The 26,753-nt window shown below is 44.8% G+C and overlaps 1 protein-coding gene across 30 annotated transcripts in view; it reads right to left on the reverse strand.

Annotated features, from left to right (window-relative positions):
- CADPS (calcium dependent secretion activator) overlaps positions 1–26,753 on the reverse strand; it is a 213,897-nt gene that overhangs the window by 77,242 nt on the left and 109,902 nt on the right. For 19 of the 30 annotated variants that reach the window (XM_027882337.1, XM_027882335.1, XM_027882329.1 and 16 more), the window contains exons 10-13: positions 22,128–22,236; positions 20,829–21,041; positions 9,510–9,646; positions 4,113–4,300 (exon numbers count right to left, since the gene is read on the reverse strand). In XM_027882337.1, the coding sequence (XP_027738138.1) occupies positions 4,113–4,300; positions 9,510–9,646; positions 20,829–21,041; positions 22,128–22,236 (647 nt within the window). Of the gene's footprint in view, positions 1–4,112; positions 4,301–9,509; positions 9,647–16,706; positions 16,719–20,828; positions 21,042–22,127; positions 22,237–26,753 lie in introns of all 30 variants that reach the window. The other 11 variants (XM_027882327.1, XM_027882316.1, XM_027882315.1 and 8 more) reach the window with 1 other exon arrangement.

The following is a 26,753-nucleotide window of genomic DNA, read 5'->3' on the forward strand; positions in this document are numbered from 1 at the left end:
AATCAAAAAAATGCACAAGCGAAACCAAGGCCACTCCTGAAAGCTACTGCAAGGGGCAGGAACCACTGCTCAAGGTTTAGGCATTAGCTTTTGACCTGAAAAAGCTGAGCTCAACCTTTCTGCTCTGCCATACCTCTCCCATGTACAGATAGGGAAGCAGCGAAGCTCCTCTAACACATCCCTTCTCTGTGTGTCAAACAATGTCAGACAGTACTGTCATAGCTCTCCAACATGAGGACAGCAAAAACATGGAAAGAGAAGGCAGGGAAAGACCTCAACGGCCATGTAAAACCTTTCGTAGTTTTACCCCAAATCACAATGTCTTCTCAAAACCCTTCCTGCTCTTGCCTTTGCTAGTTTTTAAGAACTGCTGATAAATTAAAGCAATAATCTCAGTACTATAGTGGTGGTACCAAATGCAGAGACATCAACAAAGACACGATGTATGTTGTCGGATGACTGGATAACACTGTGCCTTTCTTACCTGTCACCTAGGTAAATATATCAGAAATCACATCATCTTTCATTATGGTAGGACTTTACAAAAGGCATCCAGTGATACCTAGTGGACAAGGTTCTGTTACCAACCCACTAGCGACCGCAGCGGTTAAAAAGCATCAAGTTCCTCAGCCTTAGTGAAGAGCAAGTACCTGGGGAACAGCAAACCATGTGGATATTTCTCTTGTTGATCCCTGTCTTCTTGACAACCTGACCTCACATAGCCAGGTGTCTGCAGGAGGTGAAACTAAGGACAAGTAATTTACATTTAGCTCCATTTTTACTTGGAAAAAAGATGAAATTAAAACATAAAACTAAAGGGACTGTCAGGCAAACAGCAGTGATTTACAGCCTTGGTATAGAGAGATCATGTCAGGGCTCTGTATAAGCAACATGAGCTCAAAGGAGTGGGGGGGGGAGAGACCAAACTCTGACACACAAAGCAACAGGGCTACAAAATGTCCCCCAAATCCCGTTTTGACCATTTCACCTGCTGCGGCCGCAGGGTCAGCTCCAAGCTGGAGGTGCTTTTCCACCACCAGCCGTCCTGCCCCTGTCCCGGCTGCAGTGAGGTGGCCGTGCTGGCGAGGCGGGGGCCGGCCGGGCGAGGAGGCATCGTCCCTGCGCTGACGCCTGTCATCCTGTCAGCCTTGACCTCCAGGCTGTCCTCAGCCCCCACACCGCAGCCTGCCTGCACTTCCCCGCTGACTGCGAGCGACTGTTGTCTCACTGCCTGACCTTATGCAAACACGATACAAACAGACAGCCCACCTCAGCTCCATCACTGTCTGCTGCTAATACAGGAGATTGATAGCCACATGAAATTATCTCCCTTCTCGACCTTCATTACTGGGTGGCATATTCTAACTGACAGCCAACCTCGTCCTGGGGAAAGCTGAACCACCCGTTCGGGGATTTTACTGTCTAAAAGTGAAGGAACTTTTTTTTGTAAAGAAAACCAACACTTTTTCAGTGTCAACAGAAAAAGAAGCCTTTGTTAAACAGAAAAATGTCTCGTATCCCAATCTTTCCCAGACAACTGTGCATCCCAACAACAGTGCAATGCATGGCCGCTCCAAGATGTTCTGCTGAAAGCTGTGCTGGGTCTTTGGGCAGGTGTGCCACCTTGACAAATTTCGCATGGAAAGTTTTCAGCTCTGCCATGAGCTGTAGGTTTCCTGGGGAGAGCAGGGCCAGCCATAAGGCAACGAACAATGTACGGACGCAGCAGGTGGGAGGAAGGGACATAGCTGAAGCGAACGCCGCTTTACACACGTTGCAACTGCCAGGAAGGACTGCACGGGTAAATACTGCCTTTCCATCGCTCTCTGCCAGCCAGCTCGCAAATGCACCACGCATGTGGCCTCAACAGCTTTCTGAAAAGAAATCGTGACTCTTCCGCTCAGATATTCAGATTTCTTATAGCAGACACAAAAGATACGGAGTCATGTGTTCTCTCAAATCCCCTGTGGTCCCCTTCCGTGACCTTCTGATAGCAAAAGCCAGATACTGCACCCCGCAGTCTCTGCACCAAACTGCTGGGTGCTACCAGAGCCTGCCCTTGGTGGCAACGCGCGATGCCGCAGCCTTGCAGTTCTCACACAGAGCCTCCTGAAATCCCCAGGCAACAGAGAGACAGCAGTGACCAAGAAGGAACATGAACCTTCAACCTTCTGATGTGAAGTCAACCATCAGCTAAAGACAGTTAAGTCATAGCAAGACACCTCATTGCTTTCTTGGAATATTTTAAATGGAATGTGACTATTTCAGTGACCGGAATAGCCCGTCTATGGCCGAGGCACCCCTCTGGCAGTGCCCAGCAGCTCCCAGCACAGTGCAGCAGCCACACACAGCCCTGGACAGCTTTACAGCACGGGACTGGGGTCTACATACCACAAGAATTTTAAAGTATGATGTTTTCCTGAGCCCACAACCCTCCAGCCCCATGGGAAGGGAATGGCAAGTTGTCACCTTGGCCAGAACTGTCAGATAACTCCTGCCACCAACTCTGATGAAAAGGAGGCTTCAGCCCTGGTTGAGCTGGAAGCTGGGCAGAGCTACACAGAGGAGCTGTGACTGGCACCTGACCTTCTCTCTGCTATGGGTCAAATGGGCTTTGAGCCAGGTCCTGTTCCCACACCAGCTGACAAAGGGCAATGGGGCAGTCAGTTCGCTGCCTGGTCCCACTCCCCACATGTCATGTGAGCCATCTCCTAAACACATGCCTAAAAAGTTCAAGGTCCTGACCCGCTACGGGACTTGGGTGCCCAAATTCCATCCAGCTCCCAGGAGAGTGTATGACCAAAATGCCAGAGCCACAGTGGGCCTCCCTGAGCTGTGGGGATGCAAACTGCCCAGTGTGCTCAGTGACCAAGGAGCCCAGTGCCCTCTGCAACACACTCCTGTGCACTGCACGCTTTTGCTTACCTTTTTGGCTCTGGATTCGGCTGGGATTTGGGCTCTTTCTTTTTTTTGGACTCCTTTTTGGAATCCTTTTTTGTCTCCGTCTCAGCAGCAGGGGTCTGAGATGCTTTGCCCCCCTCACCGTCTGCACTTGGCTGTGACCCACCAAGTAATTCTGCCATGAGTTCTCTTGGGGGAGTGATTGAAATGTGGGGGGAAAACCAGCAGCAAAAGTGAAAGAAACAAGAAGAAAGCATGAAAAAACTCAAAACAAAAGGAAATTAAGCTGAAAGGAAACAACTGAAATCATATCACAATTGGCAAAGAAAGAATGGATGAGCAAAGGAAAGTCAGAACTAAAAAAGAAACTAAGGAATCAAAAACTTGGTTTCCATGACAAGATGTGTGAAAGTAACTGCAAAAGCAAGTGGCAGCCTTGCAATGTGAAACCTGGGCAATGCATGTTGTAATTTGGGGTGGTATTTACCAGAGCATTTATGAAAACACCTAATTATTTCATACCAGCAGCATATGCAGGATACAGAGGAATATCTCAAAGTATATAATACAACTTAACAGAAGAAGAAGCAGAAAAAGAAGTTGCAATAGATGCTGCAGCTGTCAGGAAAATAAACAGAGAGGGGAAAAGCACAGCTCCAGTTCCTCCCATCAAAGGTTTCCCACATTTGAGAGAAAGGAACTGGTTTCTTTTGAAACTGCTTTGTAACAGAGCAAGATAAAATTTTCAGTTATGTCTAAGCAATTTCTGAACTGATGTCACGTGGACTTTAAATGAGACATGGGTGCCCAAGGGCACTGAAGTTTGATAGTGCTGAAAATCTCACTGCTGCAACTTCTCAGATCCTCTCTCAAACCAATTAAATCAGCACAGTGTATCATTTACTTGTATTTATTCAACCTGCAACAGTTACATGTACTTCAACTTTATTTTGTCCAGAACTGCATCTAGCAGGTGCCTGGGCAAGAAAGTTAAAACCCTTCATTTCTGGATCCTCTATGTGCATTTTTACTGCTTACATTAAACAAGCAACGAAACAAACAAACAAACCGACTATGCCACTAGAAGTGCTGCTGCCAAACATCCACTGTGAAAACAAATTGGGGACTGTTGTGCATTATCCAAGGAAACCTATATTTGACAAAGTCATCCCTTGCTGGCAGGGTGCTGCTAGCCAAGAAGAATTCCTTACCTGTTGCCATGAACATGTGATGCACAAAAGGCAAAGCTGTAGTGAAGTAAGGTGGGGTCAATCATAGCTCCGTTTTCTGCGCGCTCTAGCAAATCTCTGAGGTAGCAGAGATGTCTGTGACAGCCTCTCACTCCATTACGTGCACAATACTCATCTAGCACAAAGACCTGGCCAGGACTAAACCAGCCCTGTTTAGAAATAAAGAGACTTGATTTTAAATATAAGTTATTAAATACAAAGGCTATCAGATTTGGAGGTGTAGTGGTCAACTGTTCTAATAAAAGAAATACAAACCTAAGGCTACGTTAAGGAAAAAGGAGAGAGGTCACTCAAACAATACAGTCTGAACATCATCACTCAAACACAGCATATACTCAGTGCTACTGTTAACAAAAACATTTTATGCTACCATTAAAGGGAAATCTCATTCAAATGCTGAAAAGTTAGGTCAGTTCATGACAGTGCCTAGCAAAAAGAAGAGGGGGGAAAAAAAAAGACACCTTTAAGAGATGACAAAAGTTTGGTTATTTAAACAGTGTGAAACAGTAGTCTCATTTTGGGTATGGTATTGTACATTAGGCCAGGAGCAAGAAGACTGATGTGGGGGAAGAGGATGGAGGATTACACTGAACAATGACTTCTCTTGCATCTGGCAGGTAGGAACGTCTTGCAGATGGAGAAAGGCAGCTCTGCAGTATCAGAAAGGGATGTTTCCCGTGATCCTTATTTTGTGCCACTGGTGACACGCTCTGACATTGTCCACCTCCTCGGCACTGAAGCAAGGGGAGCTCTGCTCAAGAGCAGGGTTTCTTTACATATCCAGAAACCTCAGACTATTTCTGTCTGTCAGTCCTGAGGGCCTGGTGACACACAGGCTTGCAGTGCAGTGTCCAGACTCCCACGGAGGATGCCCTTCCCTGCGAGGGGATGGCTCCAGTGAACATCCTGGGACGGGCAAAGCGGAACGTGCCTCTGCCTTTGGGAACGGCGCTAATGAGAACAAGAATAATCTCGTAGATTGCTTTTCAAAATGCTGCAAAACCATCAATATTTACATGGAAATTTGGGTGCTAAACAATTGCTAAGACGCAGCTCTGGAATGCATCAAGCTGCAAAATCTTTCATCGTTTAATTGAAAAGTTCCTGCAGCGGGCGGGAGAGTAGTTGAGGCAGAGCACTGCCCCTATAGGCAACTTCTTTGCCACCCCATCTGTTACCCCAAATGCTACATCTTAGAAACAACACTGCTGTGAAAGATTAAAATATATTTTCTACCACTCAGATGACACCAAATCTTTTCTAGATGCCAAAATAGCTGCTTTGAAAAGAGTTGAAGAAATATCAATTAAGAGCTCAAAGACATAGAGAAGGATTTGCTCATCCTTATTGGGCCAACTCCAAAACAGATTGAGAAAAGAATTAAAATAATGAGGGGAAAATGATAGATATAGGGAGTAGCTACAGTGCTGGGATCACTAGAAGTGCACATTTCAAAATGAAGACACAGAACAATGCAGATGGGATGGCTCTCTGGAAGGCTATTTTTTGGGAGGGGGATATTTGCCTTCACCAGTTTTAATGGCATTTTTGTCTACTTTTTGGTTGGTGGTATTATGCTTGATTCTTGAGTTCTTTATGTTGCCTGTTTGTTACATCCTTGGATGATCTCTTCACCTTGTCTCTCTTCACATAAGTCTCTGGTTATCAGGCACGGTAAAAATACAGAAATGCTGCAATTGCTCTGCAATAGAAAGACGTCTGTGTTTGGTTATGGGGGCAGAAGTGCAGCTGAAATTGTTATATTCACCTAATACATAAAAAGGACTCATTTCTCCCTACAGGGTGAAATCTTGGTTCTACTGACATTGACGGGAAGGCTGGCACTGATTTCACCAGAGTCAAGTATCAAGCCCAGAGTTTAAACTGAAAGAAGCAGAGGCTGGACCCACAGATCCAGAGTGCTCCATGCTGCTCCCCTGAACTGGATGCTGGTCCTCAAGTGGAGAGAAGGGATGGAGCAAACACTCAGGGTTGCTGCCGTGGTGCAAAAAGGGGAAGTGCAAGCAAAAGCTCAGAGGTTCACTGGAGAGCCTCACACCTCATAAGACCACAGGCAGCAGACTATGGGTGGAGACATCCAGAGCCAAACAGAACCAGGCAGTCTTTGTTTGCAGGCAGAGGTAGGAAATGAAACACCTACTGCTGAATGGGGCTCCAAAGGAGACTAAATGCTGCTCACCACAGCCCCAGAAAAACTCCTAAAGGCTTGAGGAAAGGTGGTATTCAGACAGATCTCCCAAATCTTCAGGCAGATCCTGGCTGTTGATGAAGATTTGCCTGGGCCAACCAGCTGACACCCAGCCAGCCTGGCAAATGCAGCTGACAGTGATGACACATGGGGTGTCTGTCCCCAGTGCAGAGAGGTGCAGCTCAACATAGTCTCGCAGATGTCTCCAATAGAATTAGGAAACCTGGAGGGGACAATGGAGAAAGGGCGCAGAGCACAGGGAGCTCCACTTGTGTTCAACAAGCTGAACTGCTCCAATACAGGAAAATGTGTCCCAGGCACCAGCAGGGAGTGCCATGGGAGCTTTGGAGCTGGAGAAAGCAAGGACTGGTCAGGGCTGGTGAAACACGGATCAGCTTTCTAAGAGAAAAACAGAATTTTTGAGGGAAAATTTTAACATTTCATTAGCTGAATTTTGCCTTTTACCAAAGGAAGTCCAAGAGAATTTAATCTTGGTGGCCTGCTTCATGGACCTCTTAATCTGGCTCCTTCACATCACCTTGGCTAGGCTGTGTGCTCTGAAGACTTTCCACATGTACATGTTGTGCTGTATAACGGGAATTCCATGAATGCTGGCACATCATGGTCAATACAGCTCTAGTATGGACCCGGCTGTATGAGCTGGATGCTGGCAGTGGGCTGGGAAGTTCTGGGAAAAGTTGAAGGGCAGTCTCAGGAACAGCCCACATGTCCAAGTGAAAGGAATGAAGACCCGGGTGTGTGTGGGGTCCATACCAAGCTGGAACAGCTGAATGCTCTTCCCAATTGTCCAGGAAGAGCCCTGAGTGTGACTCTGCCACTAGTTTGTGGACGATAGGCAGGAGCCCTCAGCAAGCTCTGCAGAAAGCGCTCTTCCCCTTTCCCAGCTCTGAGCTCTCTGCCAGTAAACATCACTTCTGCTGTGGCTGAGATGAGTCAGCCAGGCTGTTTGTTTTCCTAGGGATGCCTGGCTCAGCCCATGAGTGGGCTCACAATTGCGTTGTTTAACCTGGTTCCACAGAAAGGAAGTGATGCTGAGTTATCCTCCGTATCAGGGTGACCACTGTGTCTGGATAAGTCTTCCCTGGCACCTCCAGGTCCATGTTTGAAAACAAGAAGAGGTGTGATGAGGCAAAACTCTGTGGCACCTTGAATGGAATGTCCTGTAGGGAGAATAAGAACTGCCCAGCAGCACACAGAGCGGACAGAGCAGGCTTACCACGGGCTCACAGCTCCTCCAGCCAAGTCAACGCAGTGCTATCACCAACATCCCAATGACACAGTGAGAACAGTGGGAGCTCTTTGCAGTTAAACTCAAATTTTGAGGTCAGTCTGGTTTTTTTTTAAACCATAATCAGGACAAAACCACGGTAAAGCAAGTAAAGAAGCACGAGAAATCCAAGTGTAGGTGAACACAGGCCATTATTCTCTTCCTTACAACACTGCAATGGGTGATTTGAAAGAAGACCAAATTAATTGGTTAACTGGTGATGCTCCGCTCTGAAGAGGCATGAATCTTGGTGCTGAGGGGAGCTCCACTGCTCCAGCAGCTTCTATCAAGGGCCTAAACATCTCCATAACAAGCAGAAGTGCAGCTGGTGGGTTTCTCAAAGAAAAACAGTGTTAATTGTTTTCAGCGATGGCCTCGCACCTCTCCACGGGATTAACTCAACGGCCACAGCTCTCTCACCAGGCCCGAGATCGCACAGAGACAAACCAGCAGCAAGCCAACCTCTCAGACATGCATGGATGGGGATGGTCTTCCTAGGGTCAGCCATGCGTGGGGAGCAGAAGCTGCATGCCAATGTCACTGCCTGCCAGAGCAAAGACCTCGATGGAACCGGTGAGGAACCTGCTGCAGGTCTGACAATGCTCCCACCAAGCCTACTTGTACCACTTGGATATCTGCAGGTAAAGTGCAGCCTTCTCCCACCCCAGCCTTACCTCAGGGGATGTCCACAACAGTTCCTCCTAACCCTGCCTCTCCTCAGGGAGGTGACAACTCACTACCGCTAATGACATTTACTGATTCTCAGCCCCTCAGAGGAGATCGGTCCTTGTGTGCGGTGCAAGGAGTGGGGTAGGGAGAGAAGCACCATGGTGGGGGAGGATGTGGAGGGCAGGATTTGAGACCAACAGCCTCATTGCCAGCTGCTCAGCTGTGCTCCCAGGTTGCTCTTCTAACAGCAAGGCACTTGAGAGTCCCAGCTCCAAGACTGCACAGCTGGCAAAGATGAAGGCTGTGGGCACGGGGTGATCCTTCTGGTGAAGGAGCCCACCATGACATCCCAGTATGGAGGGTTCTGTGCAATTCTAGGAGGGCAGCAGGTCAGGATCTGTCCCATGCCATGTTCAGGACAGGTTCTCCCTTTCAGACCCCCCTAGAAAGGACTCATCCTATTGTTTTCTCAAAAGCTAAGAGCCTTTTCATCCTCCTCACTGAAAATCCTAAAAATTAATTGCTCAAGCTGTATTATTATAGCTTATTTGTAATTTAAAGCTTTACAGTACCCAAGAGCCCCCAAGCACTGCACCCAGCCAAAGGCTACAAGCTGTCCTGGAGCATCTCCGTGCCACTGTCCTACAGTGGGCTGAGAGCTGCAGCTGCTGCTCAGGGGAGTGCTCAGGATGGGCATGCGACTAAGTGAGCATGGGCAGACTGCAGCTCCACTGCAGTTATCCACATAGTACCATCTGTTACCTGCTTGGGATCCCTGCTCATAAAGAGACATAAAGGTGGGCCACAGTTATTCCTGATGGGACTCCACTGAAATGGGAGGTGGTATCAGACAGTCATCTCTCCCCTGTTCTTTTATCCAGAAGACTCTGGAAGGCAGTGCAGGAGGCTGCAAAACACTGCTCTCTACTTCACATCCCCACACTGGAGTTTGTCTTTGCAGGAAGAAACATTTTAAGCATTGCAAACAGAAATGATAAAGACTGTGACTGGAGAAGAACAGCAGTCAATTCACTGCAGGCAGCCTCTCAAAAGAAAATACCTCTGGGCCAAATTCAAACCTGGTGTAAACAGAAGTCAATCTTCCAGCAACAGGGGGATTAGCCCCCACTCACACTAGCTTTGACTTTGCTGCTTGATGTTTATATCACTAGAGACCAAAGAATATACTTGCCAGACAAGAATAGGAATCATTAAGTCTGTGGTCCAAAGTGAGGCGCTGAACCATCTCAAAGAGTGAAGCGTGGTCAAAGTTACAGGGATTGGAAGAGATAAATTCATCCATGCCATGCTTTTGAGCTCTATCTGCATCTGTTCATTTATACATATAGAGAAAGACACCATTTAGAAAGATATAAGACATTTTAGTTGACAAATACAACAGAGAAAAATATACAGTATGAAGCATGAAAGCTAAATATCTCCTCTTCCCTCCATTGCCATTAAGTTTTCTCTTTGCAGGCTACATAGTACATTTCACCTCCCATTGTCAACTTGCATCAGGTATGGACTATATTGTTGCATTTAGGCAAAAGATTTTAGAATTAACATCTTGTCAACTGCTCATTATAGCGCATTTATTCTGTACTTAAAACCAGAACACAAACCCAAGAATTCACTCTGAATCTTACAATAGGCTACGAGTTAACAGAATTTTGGCTCACATAAGTAAATTAGCTCCTATTTAGATAGTTGTGGTTAACTGTAATAGATTCTGCCATTCTAATGAAGTTACAGCTGTAGCATTTTTCTCTACATTTGCTATGTTTTCTAGGTATCAGACCAGTTACGTTGTTCTTTATCCAAATGCCAATGTTTGTCTTCCCCACGGCAATTTTTTTCCTAATGGCAACTTTAAATGCTACCTCACTGAAATAAAGAGATGCTCTTTTAAGCATTGCTAAGAAGTTAAATTGATATGTAGTTTGTTGTCACAGAGGCAGTAACCCGACAGTGCGTCGGAGCTGCCAGTCATCCCGATGGAGAGACTGAATTTCCTCTGCCTGGATTACGAGCTGCCATTTTTGGGTGAATTAACAGCCTCAACGTATTCACACTTCTCTGCTTTGGGTGACGTTTATGGGCACTAACTCCTAGGGGCTAATTAATTAATCTCAACATGGTTAACTAAAAATACACCGAATTCAGCAGTTGAAATGAAGCCGCCAAACCGGCCTGGGTGCGGCCAGCCGGGACCCTGCTGGGAGCAGGTTTTGTTCTACCAGCGGCTGGGGAATTAAAGGACACCTTTCACTCGTTTTTGTCTGTGCTCAGCTTCCTACTATATGGGTTCTTGCCAAATCCTTGACAAAGAAAATAGGATTTAAATCCTTCCCCTGTTTATAGCCTCCTACGGGAACTGGGTGGCCTTGAAACAATGTGGCTGAAAGGACACAAAAATGTAGTTTTCCGCAATGGTAGTATATGGTAACTGTATTTGTTTTAAAACAAAATCCCTCTTTACCAGAAAACACAAAAAAAATCCTTAATTAAAAAAAAATTCAAGTAAATCAAAAGAGCTTTAAATGAGAGTGAAAACATTCTTTTATAAATGCTTTACTATTCAATATTTAGCTGTGAAGGATGGCATGTCTTTCTAAATACCTCGCTCATGTCAGTGCTCTCAATGATCATTACTGATCATTGGAAGCAATCTTTACATTTTCTGTATAGTCTGTCATTATCTATATACAAACTATATAAATAACATCACCCATTGGAAAGAAATCAGACAAATTAAAACATGTAACATTTCAATTAGCTGCTAGCAATACTTAATTCAGCTGTAGCTGGCAATTTTCCTCACTAAAACCCTGCTGAATAAACACTGACGTTTTTCCTACAGCTGGTAATTTTTGAGGGTCTGCTCCCCTGTTTCACTCTATGTGCTAGGACCTGCTGCCCTCCAAGGCCACCTCCCTCCCCAATCCCAAATTCTCCCCTCTGCCTCTGCCAGCAGCTCTGTGCATGAAACACGGGGACAGAAGAAGCTGCTGATGGTGCCGAGTGAGGTGGCAGCACAAGGGCTGGCTCAGGGGACAAGGACAACTTCCCTGAGGAGAGCATCACCTCCAGGGAACCTCTCCAGCACCCCTAGGTGTGGGATGTGAAGCCCACCCAACCCTGGGGCTTGTGGCATGGGCCGGCTCCTGTCTGTTTTGACAGCTTTCTGCCCCCTCGTCTCTGTCCCTTCCGGCCAGGATGGATTTGATTGCATTCACTCCCAAAGAGTTCGGCTGTGCTGTTTTCGATTCCATCCCCAGCGCCCGCAAAATGTTTTAACAGCTATTATCAGGCTATTTTTAATGGCTTGCTGCTCTGCCCGGCTCCTCGGAGTTGACTGCAAGCTGACAAATTGGCTGGAGGCCTTCATTTGCCAGCTCCGCTCAGAGATTTTATTACTTTTCAATTAGGAGCCCTGATACACTGTCAATCCTCCTGCTCAGCCAACGAGGCTCCGAGAGCCGAGTAAATCAGCTGGAAATTTGAAGAGTCCTCTAGCCCTTTAGCTGGTGAACTTTTTTGAGCATATGTGCTAGAAAGCATGTTCGAAATGAGTATTTTTTACTCCAGACTAATAAGCTTTTCTCCACGTTACGTTCTCTGATCAAGGTGGGCACAGAGCAGACCTTTGCTGGTGGGAACCGACTGAAGCGCCGCTGGTTGCCACCGAGCTGAGGGGCTGGCTGGGCTTTTTACAATCTCTCTGCCCAAGGCAGGGGCACAGACAGTTCCCTGCCAAGCATGAGAACAGACACAGTGATTAAATGTCCTTCACAAGTGTCCATAATCAGGGACAATTTTACTTTCATTAATCACTTTGAAGCCACACCTTACTGAGCATCCCGTTGGGTGCCTGCTTGAAAGCCCATTTCCCCCAAAGCTCCCCACCTCAGAACAACCACATGAAAAGAGACATCAGAAATGGCACTGCGTGAGCTCAAGTGACCAGAAAAGCATGATCCACATGACTTCTGCTCAGTCAGTGGTTTAAAATGTGGATTTCTGCCATGGCAGGGAGGATGAGCAGCTGCAGCTCCTCCTGCATAGCCCAGTGCTGCAGCTCTTGCGCAGCCAAACCACTTTGCATCAGCAGAGATGCAGGGCTGGGTGGGTGCATGTTGCCCACCCAGGGGATACAGCTGATCTGATGTGAACTGGAGATGCCTGAGAAGAATGGTAATACAAATGTGCATTTCTTTTAAATGGAATATCAACTTTGGGCCAGATGCTGCTCTGGGCCAAAATTCTTAAAAATAACTAGGAGCAGGTTAAAGAGGTCAATCCTACACTAAATTCATCTTCCCTTAATTATTCTAAGTAAGCACCCCATGCACATTAAAATATTTTTTTGAATTTTGATTTTTCCAATGGACTCACTTTTAAAAATGAAATTCAGGAATCAAAATTTTCCAAAACATTAAACTTCCAAGGCAATACATCAAAAAAAGAACAGATCTAAATATATTATTACTCCATTTCAGACACACATCTGCAATTTAAAGTAATGTCAACGTATGCATTTGAAATAAGTTTTATGTCTAATCTACCTTCTTTCAAAATGGTTTGTACAGTTTGCATGTGATTTTAAACAAAGTACAAAATGAGAATGGCTAATATTCACACCCAAACTGTACAGCCAATTTGTAAGTACTTTAAATTAATTGTTTCAGTCAAATACAGCTGCTTTTTTGACCCTGCTCTGTTATTCTAGCTAAAAAGGAAGGAGAAACCAAAGAAAGAAAGTTATATGATGCTCCAGTAATTTGCAATCCCTTCCCAAGGTGCCGTGCCAAGCTTGCTAGTGCTCCTTTGTTCCGGGCCCCAGCTGAAATGCTGCTGCAGGCCCACAAAAGTTATCTTACATATTTAGACAAGCTGCACACAACTGCAGCTGAAAGGTGTTCGATGGTGGTCTCGGGAGGGAGCCTGCCAGTGGAGGGATGTGGGCAGCACAGGCTCCACAAACCTTTCTTTTGGAAAACTGCAGACTTTGGCTTTTTATATCCCCCTTGGTCTCTACATTACTGCCTTTTTTAATACTGCCAGGTTTATTTTGTTCATTTCTATCCAGTTTGCATTTTATGCTGACTCCATTAACCCCCTGTCACAGCCCCGCTTCCTACAAGTGTTTGAAATCAGAATCTTAAAAATCAACCAGTATCGGGAACACAAAGATCTCAACAACAGCAAGAATAATGAAAACCAAAGGACTGCCCCACTGTTTGTTTCTCTGAGGGCTGTATTTCTCTTTATCTAACTGTTATTTAAAAAGGAAGAGACAAAATGGTCAAATCTTTCATTCTTTTTTTAAAATATATTTCCCTGCTCTCTGCATTTCTCTTGCTCCAGCAATAATTTTGGCAGATTTTGCTTTGAGAGCTGTTAAGTTAATAGCGGGGGACAAGCTCCATAAAAGAATTCTTGTTATAAAAGGCTTTAGGTAGCCATTTTATTGTAAGAATTTCTTACTTCAGATTTATTTCTTTTTGATAATGAGTGACTTTGTTTTAGTACCAAAGGCAACTGATCATCCAGTAAATTTTACAACACGTTTGCTTATTAAAATAACCAATAAAATTCTAACAAACAAACAAAAAAATCAAACAACTGTAAATTAAAAGGTGACTTTGTATCTTACTCATCTGGAAAATGTGTGCTTGTCATATCTGCTTGACATTACAAGAATGAAGATGTGGTTTGGACAGTAACAAACAATGACACTAGTCAACCTCATCAGGAGACATGAAATAAAGGAATGACAATGATTGATGGCAGCTATTCATTTACAGATATTTCTAGAAAACTCCTCACTGGCCCAGCCGGGCAAAGCAGGAGAAGTTTTCCAGGCTGCGCGGGGCTGGAATGCACCACGGTGGTGGGTGACTGTGTGCCCACCGCCCGCTCCCAGGGGCAGCGGGGTCCCCTCCTGTTCTCACCACTATCTGGGAGCTCACGGACACGCTTGGACTGTGACTCGCTATAGAAACACCCAGGGAGGTGCCTGAGAGCCTCATTTTGTCCGGCTGCATGGAGCAAGAGGCTTCACTAGCAAACACCGGTGTTCTGGAGGGGAGAAACTAAACCCCTGCACCAGGAAATTGCCAGGTGGATTGTGAGGGAGCTGCTGGCAGTGCTGGCTGGTGACTTACCAAGTTCCCTCCTCGCCGTGCACTTCGACACTGCCACCTCTGAGAAGTGATGTGGGGGGGGGTGTGTGTGCAAAGGGCTCTGCAAACCTCCTCCCCAAACCTCCTCCCCGTGCGGAGCTGTGGCTGCTGCAGCAACCTCAACTCGCCTCTCAGCTGCACAGCCAAGAGCTCTTTTTTTTCCCCCTTTCATATTATTCCGTGTTAGAAGATAGTTTTAAATTTAATTGCCTGTTTATTCCTGTGGTTTATGGCTTTTTCCCCTTGCTGCAAACAAATTCTTTTCTGCTTGAGTTACAATTTTAATAAATTATTATGAATGTTCCTGTAAATCACCAGACACACCAGGCACCGAATTGCAATCTAAGTTATCTAATGCTTGGTCATTAAACGAATAAGAATTTGTAGTATGAACTTACATAATTCCTTGTGTGGCAAGTTAAAAACACAGTTTTAGAACAACTATTTCTAATATAAAACGTTTTTTCACAGCATTTTTATAACTATTTAAAATTATTTTTAAATGGACGACTGCAGAAATCTGTGAATTTGTATTTCATAAGTTAGAGTCCCAGGCTTCTTAAAGCACGTAAAAGTGATTTACAGGCTAGTTTTAAATTCATGCAAATTACGTGAGAACTGAATTAACATTTTAATTCTGCATTCCTGCAATGAAGCATCTGCAAGTTGACAATACAGAAGACACAGCAGCGTTCTCATGATATCTCTAACTATCTAAAAAAAATAAAGCAATTAAAGCACAAAACTAATAATCTAATAGGATAGCAATGCATAGTAGTGCAAATACATGTAATGTTGCCAAAACCAAGTTCATTCATTCATTCACTCTTTCTTTCTTTCTTTCAAAGTGGCAAAAATCTGTATTTCATTCAAATTAAACTTTTGTGGGTTTTTTTGAAGTAAAGTCTGATTAGAATCCTCTTTGGAAATCCAAACATTTAGAAAACAAAATAAAGAAAGAAAAAAGAAAGTGTCTGCTGAGAAGGAATTCTGCCTGCTGTACCCAGGGGAATATTTGTAACACACACGCACATACTCACACATAGGAAGAAAAGAAGAAAGAAGAAACAAAAGGAGCAAGAAGGAAAAAAGGAGTCTTGTTTGATGGTCAGGAGGGATGACACCGCCTGTTCCTTCTCATAATTGCATTCAGATACTCTGGATACATATTTGCCAGCTCTCATGACCCACTGATGCTATTCCCTCCTAAGGAAAGCAGGCACTCACCAGGTATTAGAGAAGCAGCTTTTAACACCAGTAAAGGATTTGTACTGGGTGTATTCAGGACTAAACAAAGACTGAGGAGAAGCTCTCTTACAGCACAAGTTTGGGCTTTTATCTTTTTCAGAGTAGGTGTTCCAGTGGGAAAAGGTAAAGTAGCATTTCCCCTGGCTTATGCTTTGACAAGCATGGCTTTGATTGGCGACTGAGACCCATGCTAAAACATTAATTTATGATAATTTGGGGGGAACAGCAGCACCCCTCCACGACAAATGCATTTAAGTCTGAGCGGGCCAGCATCTCCAAATCTGGGTGACCCAGAGAGCTGCCACTTGCTGCTGAAATCATCCCCTAATGAGTTTATGGGAGAGGGAACCACCAAACCTCGATGACTCAGGCTTGTTTTCAAAGGGTACCCGTGGAGGGGGTTTTGGGGGTCTCCTCTGGAATCCTGTACCTTGTCTAGGTCTCTTGGGGTCTCCTGCCCTACCTTTCTATGCCCTGAGGTGTCCATGGTTAGCCCCGCACTCTGGTGCGCTGCACCAAGCTAATCATCGGCACGGAGAGAAAGGATATTGTCAGAGTGCAAAATGATCTGTTTTCAGGCAGGAAGCAGTCAACTAGATGTAAATTCCATGAAACAAAAGAAGGTATTATTTACAGTTTTATTGTGATGTTAATTAATATTTACATCTTGGAATGAAAAATAGAAATGTTAATGATTGGCTTTACTAAGAGGATCACTTGATGCCAATGTGAAAGCCAGGGAGAGAAGGCAATTATGCAAACATCACATGCATCCCAATTTCAGTATGGAAACTTACATTTCAAACCTCAATTCAGGAAAATAACATGGAAAGTTTGTACTACAAAATCTAAACATGAGAAAGATTTAAGAGAAAAAAAAAAAAAGCACATTGCATACGTCAGATAATCTAGTCTGATTATCTGAGCTGTGCTAGCTACAGGGAAGCACTTACCCTTGAGTCCAGCTAGAAGTTAGCAGGGTAAGAAGGAACAAACCAGAATAACATAAAGACTAGCAACAAGGCTCAGGAAAGCAGACAGGAGCCCTAACCTAGCAGCTAAATATTTGGGTTCAAGCAAAGAATGAAAAAGAAACTTAAAGAAAATCAAACCAACCAAAAAGAAAACCACTTATAGCTGAAAATTTCTTAAGCAGCTCAATAAACCTCACTACTTATTATGGGGGAACAAATCATCACAAATTCTCAAAACAACCAACTCTTTGTATATGGCATGATTAACAGTTATTAAATATAAACAGACATTAAAAAATTAAATATAACCACGAGTGATACATAAAACAAGTACGGACCAATCTTTCATGTTAAAAAGAAAACGGTTTAGGAAAAAAAAAGAACGTCGAGCACGTTTGGGAATTTTGTTTGATGCATCACTAACACAGAACAAACAAAGATTGGTGCATTCAGACAAGTGACCACTTTTATGAAGCTTAAATATTGCCAAAAGGTGTAATATGTATTGGCAGCATTATTGACTATAATACTGTGCATGATTTCAACAGTAAACAAGAACAGTTTGGGGTTTTTTCTTTTATAATGCGAACACTGGAGAAAAAGCACAGCTTTGCGTGAATGGAGTTTTTCTTTGAAATTGTAGCAAAACAAAAAAAGCAAAACTTCTCACTCTAACAGGTATTGTTCACCCACATAAAAGGAATTGTAGAGTCATACAAAAATTAATGAATAGCAGGATCTATTTCTTTTTTTCAGTACTGAAACAGCAAATAAAATAAACTCCACCCTGGTTCGGAGCTGTCTGTTTGCTTCCAACTCAAGTCCTGCCATCAAACTGTGGACGAGAATTTGAGTGCTGCTCGAACTTTATGTCTACTAAGTCAAAAGAGGGGGGAACCAAGTGAATTCACTATTTCTCCCAAGTTTCCCAAAGAGCAAGATATGTCCTTCCCAGGTTTCTGTGTGACAGACAGCTCCATGCCAGGCGTGGAGGGCTGGATTTTCTCTGCGTGTGCATGCATGCGCATGAGCCGTCTCGGACTGCTACGACATGAAAGCTGTAACAACAGTTACTCGTCAAATGGCTTAACATTTACTTCTTTGCACATCCTCATTCACCATAGCCTCTAATAAGCACACAAAAAAAATATGACAGGTATAAAGATAAATGCACAAGAATAAAATGTTTTGCAAAAGTCCTTACCTTTCTGCAGGGGGAAAAAAAAAAAAGAAAAAAGAAAAACAACCCCCAAACCAAAACACCCAAGCCAAAAAAAAACCCAATAACAAACCAAGACCCTTTTAAAAATGCAATACTTGATACGTTTGAATTTCAAGACTGAAGGAGCTGAGATATGTATTTGTGCATTTAAGAGTCCCGACAAGCCATCATAGCATGCATGATTCACTCCTGCTTCAGATTATTTAACTGCTGCACCCAATGACTTTTGCAATGAGCATTGCCATGCACAGACATTGAAATATGAAAAATGAGCAGCCTTTGCTGTTGAGATGAAGGTGTACTATGGCATGTTGCCCTACTCCTCTTGTAGGATGTGCACAAAAACTTGTGAGAGGAATCTGGATCCAAGCAAGGAGGAGGAAGGAAGACTAAGGTCAAAACACACTAGCCCAGAGGATGCTGAGGTAGCAAGTCATCATCAAACTGATGGACTGATGAGCAGACTAGTTTCTCTCTTCCAGGCTTTGGTATAACACAACCAAGAGAGTTTCCCACTGCTTGCAGCAAAAAGGGGAGTCTGAAGCTGCCCAGCTCCTGGAAAAATACACTGTGGGTGGAAAGAGGGTGGTGGCGTTATAAAAAGCAAAATGATCCAGATTTGGAGCTGGCATTAGCATGGGAACAAGTAAGAGAAACTGAGGTCAGATCCTGACCCCCTTGGATGCCCTGGAGGGACCAGGGAGTGAAATCTTGGCTGTTTTCACCAGAAACGAGGATGAGGGATCTCTGCCTCCTGGCAGGCAAGCGAGATGGAAAAACAAGGTCAAACCTGTGGCATTTCTCTAGCTCTGAGCACAGTCAGGCTGATCGAGTCTGCAGGACTATGAGCAGCACAAGGTTCTGCTGGACGTGCTGGGCTGTGGGTAGATGCAGAGAGGACTCCTGGGCTCAGTCACTGACTTCCCTGCTTCCTGTCAAGGACTAGGACAAGCCAGCTGCCCCTTCTCCACCCCAGGTACTCTAAGCAGAGGGGTTCAGCTCTCCCATGTACACAGTGCTTGGCTGTGCATGGAGACAACACATTCAAATATCCACAACTCTGGGAATTCCCTTTTCCTCCTTAAATTCCTGGTAGATTTTGCTACAGCTGCTACGAAGTGTTTGAGAACGCAACCCTTATCTTTGCCCACCAACATATTGGTGTGGCAAAGTGAAAACTCCGTAAATATCAGGAATCCACCCAGCAGAAAAATTCGCCAGGCCTGATGCCTGCAGGGATGGGAGAAGACTGAAGGGAAAGGTGCTTCCCTAGTTTGATATTTTCTGTTCTCATCTTACTCCACAGGAATTGTGCTGGGATGAGCAGGAGTGTATCCTCTGTGCACCAATCCCACAGCTACGAGCATCCTCCAGCATCACTTGTTAGGAGAGGGAGCCACAAGGAGCATCCCTCTGCTGCTCTGCTATGCTATGCTTTGAAGGCTTTCAGCACAAAAAAAAGCAGCAGTAGAAGGACCCGTGCCTGCTATTTCTGAGAATTCTTTGATTAAACACTGCAGGCAGAGGGACATAAAATCCCTGGGATACAGTCTCAGGTCAGCACGACTCAACCAGGCTAGAGGCTAATTACAGCCAGTAAAGGTCCCACTTACAAGAGGCCAATTCCTACCTCCCATTTTGGCTTTCTGAGAGGTGCCCTTCCTTCCCAGCCCCAGCTCTTTACACCTTGCACTCCCAAAGTCAGTGACCTGACTGGGATGAAGAGGATGAGGGCCACTGAAGTCGAAACACTCACTACAGGTTTACCACACTGCATCACACTGTGTCTCACTCACAGCAGCAGCAATGCAAGGCAGGAGGGAGGTCAAAATATGCAAGCATGTGGAGGGTACAAAAAAATTAAAAAGCATGAAGCAGAGGTTTTCTGCTGTAACGTCGGTCGTTCAGCTGTATATCTTGCACTATTGTTTTGTATAAATACCAGCATGAGAAAGCCAAACAAATATAAAAGATGGTCAAATGCTACTGATAAGCAAAGGGCAGAGTTTCTGAGTTCCTTGTAACAATACACTCCATAACTGCTTTACAGAGGCTATTTTAAAATGTTAAAAGCTGCTTTAATTAGGAGAATTCTTTAAGATTTACCACTTTTCCTTACCTATATTTAATGATACAATTCTAATTTTTGCTGAAGCTAGCAAGAACTGCTTCATGTTACATAACAAAGGGGTTGCTGACGTGTGATTGAGACCTTCAAGAAAAATGAGTGAGGAGGCATTTGTGTGGTTTATAATCAAATTACATTTGCAAGACAAAAGAAATTGCTCTAAATTTCAAATGAAGCAAACTGGGTATAACTGCACAGGACATGCAGCATAGCTACGACTTAAAAGATGATTGCTCTAAATTCACATCTAACTGGCCTGCAAAGCAACCTGTTAAAAATACCATATGTTTTCCTACAGTTGAATATTCAACAGGAGACCTCTTTTTGTGTGTGCATTTCATACTTGCAAGATTTGCACCTGTAGTTCTGGGCACGTGATGCATTTGACAGACAGCTAATGGCGCTAATGAATCACTCTGATCTGGGTGTGCAGTTTATTGTGTGGGGGTAAGACGCGTGTCTGTGAAAAGCAAGCTGGGTCTCAGGCTCTCAAATCCCAGTCTATCTCCTCCATCAAGTATTGCACTTTAAAATACCCATTGACAAGTTCCCCAAGGAATATCGTTTCTTGGGTTTGGTTGTGCTAAACACACAGGTTAACTGCTTCTGGATCTACTGATGTAAAAAGCAGCTTAATGATAACGAAAAAAACATTTCATTTGGAAATCAGAAACATGTGCGTGAATATTGATCAGTGCAGAAAATCTTTCCATCAAAGACTTCTGCTTTCTAGGAGAACTTATTTACTTACAAAATTGAGAGATTGGGGCGTCTATCTGGGGTACATTTCCTCCTTTAGCATTTAGCTTTTGCACTTGGGTAGGCGGTACAGGTTTGTGAGACTGGCCGGTGGCTCGGTACATGGCTTGGACCCACAGGATACGGTCCTGTTCATCGTCACTAGCAAAAATCACTGTGTCTCCTTCCTTCACAGCGTTGAAGAATGTTCTGCCGCCATCCAAACCTGGCAGGAAAGGAAGTGACAACGCAGTTTCACAGACTTTGAGGCCAGCTAGGGGATCTCCCCAGCTTCCCACCCCACCACTGCTTGGGTGTCACCTCAGCCAGCCCCATGCTGCTCCCAGTTCAGTCCCCTCCCCTGCACCAAACTTACCTGAAAGACAGCCCACCATCCAGAACCCCAATTACTAAAATATGTCCTGACACACTTGGATTAATTGCTTCTCTCACCTATAGCCCCATCTGTGCAGGTCCCATGTGAATTGCAGCAATTAAAAATGAGTTTTGAAGGGATGCGGTGGGAGGTTCCCCATTAGACTGAATGCATCAGTGCTTACACTGCACAGAAGGTGCTTGGATGATGTCCTTATTTCTGCCTTTGCCCTGATTTGGCACACATCTTCCCATCTCCATAACACGACAGTTAACCTGGAATAAAGATCCTGACAACCAACCTACTGAGTCTTTCCTATCTCCTCTGGGGATACCCTTATCCAGGGCACAGTGAGGATCACCACGCTCAGAGTGTTGTCCCACTGAAATCAAAGTGATGCTCCTCCACTTGGAGAAGGGTCTCACTGTTCAACAGGTACCTCCAAGCACCAGGGCTTTTTGTCCCTGCTCCTTCCACATACTGATATCCATCAGAGAGAAAATGGGGCAGGCAAAATGCTGGCTTGGTCCCATAAATATATTCTACAATAAAGACAGGCATAGCTCCTAATCTTTAATTTAGGGAATATAAACTGAAGGCACAAGTTAGAATCACTACTCAATTTGAGCATTCAGTTCACAATCAAATTTCATTGGGATTTACACATCTAATTCACTTAGGCTCCCCAGAAGAGACAAGTCTTTCTCTCCTCTGGTGCAACTCTTAGCTCAGTTCCTTGGATCTATTTATAGTAAAGTCATGCATAGCTAATGATCAGTATAAACACAAACATATTTAGAATAATGCTGATCACAGTTCAGCTGCAGGTAGGGAGAGAGAGAGAGAGAGAGACAGAGGGAGAAGACTCCTGTTGGGGAGCCGCACGCGTGGTGAGCCGAGTGCCCACGGGCGCAGAGCGACCCGTCAGCCCCGTACCTGGCTGTGGGTCCGTGTAGTCCACAGTGTATCCGTCGAGCTGCAGCAGCTCTTGAGGCTCAGCTTTTTTCTCCCGGTAGCTGCACATAGCAAATGTATATTGGCTAACCTGAAGGAAATCACAAAGCTAAGATGGCACCGGGTGGTCACCACAAGGCAATCCGAAAGCGCTTACAAATGCCGCGCGCTGACAGTGTGTTTGCAGGGGTTGGGGGTGGTGGGGTAATTTTGACTGTCATTGCCCATATGAGACAGACTAAACTTTTTGCCAGGCTTCTGCAAATCCCTCTCTTTACACACCCTGCTGCGGCAGGCATCTAATTCTCCGCATCAGTACATACAGCGGTTTAATTTCCTCCAAAAGAGGAAGCTCCACGGTTTATAACCCTCTATCATTCATCCCCAGACAAGTGCAAGAGTGACACCCTGTCACAAACAATGTGAGCTAAACTGCTAGGTGCCAGTCATATTAAAGCAATCTTAAGATCCCACTGATCTCGGCAGTTGTTGTCATCAGTGCTGTAAATGGCAGCTCTCACTCCTCTGAGGTACCATCTGCATGACACGATACATTCAATGTCAAGCTCTTGACGGAAGCCGACTCAGCTGCGGGGGCTCTGCCAGGCTCCCGAATCGCCTTTAGGAGCCCATCAGGCCGCATCAAGACCCTGCGTGTACTCGGCGTGCTGCGATCTGCATGGTCGGCGAGAGGCTGGTCCAGGGAGGAGGAGAGGAGAGGATTCTCCGTGCCCCAGGCTAGGAACTCACAGGGAAATTTACTGTCAAATGATTTCAAATGACTTTGTTAAGGTTGTGTCACATTCTGGACGCCTGACGTAATTTTATTCGTCTGGACATTTTCTTGACCTCTGGAGGAAACTTTTAAACTCTGGTGGGTGGCAGCGAGTCGTGCTCGTCATTTTTTGGAAGTTGGGAGACATCCTGAAAGATGGGAGCATGGCTGGGCTGGGGGGTTTTGCCCTCAGACTCCAGCCAAATCTCTCGGCTACAAAGATACATGCAGCACTTATTTTGGTGACATCTATCACTAATAAAATGTCATTTATCTAAGTCGGGAGACCCATCTATTGGCACAGAGTCTCCCAGACGCCGCTCGGTTTATTGCTGCCCTCTATGGGCTTCTGCTCACTGCCAGCCTGCTCCAGCAGCCCTGCCTGCACCGTGCCTTCCTCCAGGAACAGCTCCAAGAGCCACCTAAGAATAAACCCTATCATTAACACATTTGTGGGAGTAAGACTAAAAGTGATGCTTTAAGCATCTTGCATCCTCCTTAAAACTACCAGCACTGACGAAAGATTGACAAGTAACAGACCAATAGCAGGAGCACACCAGTGCATATTCCATGCTCTGAACTTTGCATGCCTACCATCGTACCGGCAACACAAAAATTAAAAAGATTAACACGAAGAAATCTAAAAATAACCCAGTGCCCCACAGCACAACATTCAGACTCCTGCAGTGTTCATTCACTTGTACTTGCAGTATACTGCTGCCATCTCCTGGAGAAACTTTGCAATGTACTTTATTAATGGGAAACTCCTGGAGATCTCATCTGAAAGGTAAAGATTTGATTTCCCTGCATTAGACAGCCTGAACTTCAGAGACTGCATGATAAGTTCAATTCCTGAAATAAGTAAGTGCTAATTTACGCTGATGTTGATTGAAAACATTAAAACCAGCAATGGTTTTTTGCTTCTCCTCTATGCTCTACAGCAACAGGTAAAATTCATCCAGTAGTTCAGCTGCCACTTCTCTGACCCTGAACATGAGGTCTGAATTTCAGGCTCTTCTTCATATAAAAGTAATTCCACTCCAATTTGGACCCGGAAAATACTCTTCATCCCTATCAAATAGCCAACCATACCAACACAGTAGTAACGTTCAGAGTTTGTACTTCTCACGTTAAAGGTTATAAAAGACAGTTGTAGACCTTAGGCTCTGGTGGAGCCATTCTGGACAGGGGTCTCTCCTGTTAGCATGCACATGATTTCCTTGAAAGAAGCTGCTCTACACTGTAGCAGAAGAGACCTCTAAGACAAACCTACAAGTGGGTCTATAACGTGTAGTGAGTCAGGGCTCACCTGGATTCACCTCATATTCTTTCTCTACTCACACAGCTCAAGGGCAAAGCCCAGGCTCAGGAATGCTGCAGAGCCTGCTGGCAGGAGCGGCCTAGGATCAGGCTGGGGGGAGGACATAGCTATCTATGGCCTCTAGAAGAGGTGCCAACTGTGCCAAGCAGAGTGCCTGCACCTCAACAGCTCGAGATACTGACTGCAAGGACTGGCTGACCAGCCTGTGTGCCCTATCCTGCTGCCCAAAGCATTTACTGCTTGGGGTCAGAGAGAAGCTGGTGTCATGGCTACTAGTGCAATGTGTCTCCTTCCATTTATAAACAGTGGTAAAGCAAAACCCAAGAAAATGAGATTCTAGAAGACTCGGTATGTCGTGGTTGTGCTTGACTGCTGAACAGCAGTGTAGGGTCAAGCGGAGGTTGCAGTTGCCTTTCATCAGTCCTCTAAAATATTGTGCTTTACAGAGCCTGCTTTATGTAGAAGCTCAGAAGTGGCCAGACAAGTGAAACAGTTAATAGCACAAATTAATCTTACAGCCTGCTGAGTTCACACTGAACCATAGTTGAGTATGAGAGCGAGCGAGCAGATGGGATGGGCAAGATGAATGGTTTGAGTAATTGGAAAAAACACAGATACAGAGAGGAAACTGAAGGAAGACAGAGGAAAAATCTCTGCCCAGCGAGGGACAAACTCTCAAAGCAGCTGGGATTTCATCCAGGGACTCGATGAGGGCCAGGAAAGGAGCATCTAAGGAAGCTGAACTGAGAGAAACTAAAAGAAGGGAACTAATCCAAGGCAGTCCTGGCTGGTTCATTACAAAAAAGGGAAAATGCTTTGAGAAATAATTTGAGACAAAAGAACATAAGGAAAAGAAAGTGGAGGAAGAGAGAAAAAGACAAAGAAATTCAGGAACGGGGAAGCAGACAGCGGGAGATAAACGCCAAAGTTCAGTATTCCCAGGCTGCTAAATTAAATCTGACTTCCTTGGCACTTGACCATATTCTGTCACCAGCTATATAATCCAACTGATTAATAAATACAGTAGATATGCATTAACCAGTCCTGACTTCGTCCTTGTTTCTCCACCAGACTCTCCTGCTCTAGCGAGCACTGCTTTCCCCAGGATCCTGCTCAAACCTGTTAATTGTCATGCCTCACACTCTGAGCTCAGTCATTCGCCTCCCCCTTTCTCACTGTTGACACAACACCGCCCTACTTGGGTTAAATTCTTAAATGGACCTTTCCTAGATTAACAGCATGTATTTTGTCCCAAGGGAGAGAAACCGTGCGAAGATACTGCCAGCTGTAATACAGCTTTACACTTTGATGGGAGACTCTTGTCCTCTGGTTGCAGCTGTATGTTGCCTCCCGAGCCCTTTCCTGACACAAATGAGCAGAGGAAATGATCTAGCTTAAAGAAAAAAAAAAAAAAAAAGTGAAAACAACACAGATTTCGCATCTCAGCACGTCCATTCGGCTCCAAAAACCTTGCACACAGAAGTTGTTCCAACTTCTCTCTCCAAGCAGGAGGTGTGTGTGCTCTCCTGGGGCAGGGCTGTGTGGTGGGAAGGTGTCCTATGGGAGTATGGATGGGATGTGCAGGACCTATTGCAGGCAGATGTAACAGGCTGTGGCATCTGTTTAACCAGCAGTTTCCAGATACATTTTGTATGTATCATCATACTCAAGATTTCTCCAGAATCACCACCTATGCCTAGTTCTCAGCAAGGGTCTAACAGAAAACGTGATTTAATATGATTACGAGGACTAGCCAATGGGTCATTTACCTTGGCTCAAGGACCACAGTCTAGGACTGCTGGTGTACCACACTGCAATTCTGCTGAATTATTTTCAAATTCTGCTGGTTATTCAGAGTTCCTGAACACTTACTTCATTTCAATCTATCCCGAGTCAGCTGAGTTTTGCTAAAAGCACGAACTGTCACTGTTAGTCTAAATTATACTGAGTTTAGGGAGTCTGTCACTAGAACAATAGATCCAGGCGTAGACACTACAACTGGTTTTAATCTGCAGAGAGTTGATCTGGTTCCAACAACATTCTGCAAACACCATCAGACACAATCAGATGAAAACTGCTTCAAGCTACACAGCAGACATGTCATCCAGGTACCATGGAGTGTTACTTCCCATATGCTGCCAGAGCACAGAAATGGGGTTATGACAAGAGAAGAACAGATTCAGTCTGAAATCTCAGTGTAATTAATTCACTTGCCCTTAAGAATCATTATAAGAAATTTCTATCGCAAAGCCAGCAAACCCACCAGAACCAACCATGGTGTTGTTGCCAGTACAGCACATTAGACCTTGCAAAGAATTAATGTAAGCTCTGTCAGCTATCAAAAATCCCAGCCTTTGCATGATCAAGGGTCTAACTGGCAAACTGACTGAAATTTGTATGCTGTGCTCAGGCAGCTGATACAGCAACTTAAGGAACACTTACAACATCTGCAATGGATGTACATTTTCTTTCCTAACCAGTCATGGAGAACTTTGCCCTAAATAGCTCCATT

The sequence above is a fragment of the Empidonax traillii genome, unplaced genomic scaffold, assembly GCF_003031625.1.
Source record: "Empidonax traillii isolate 1590-97213 ecotype Southwest subspecies unplaced genomic scaffold, ASM303162v1 scaffold104:size2570737, whole genome shotgun sequence".
Lineage (NCBI taxonomy): Eukaryota > Metazoa > Chordata > Aves > Passeriformes > Tyrannidae > Empidonax > Empidonax traillii.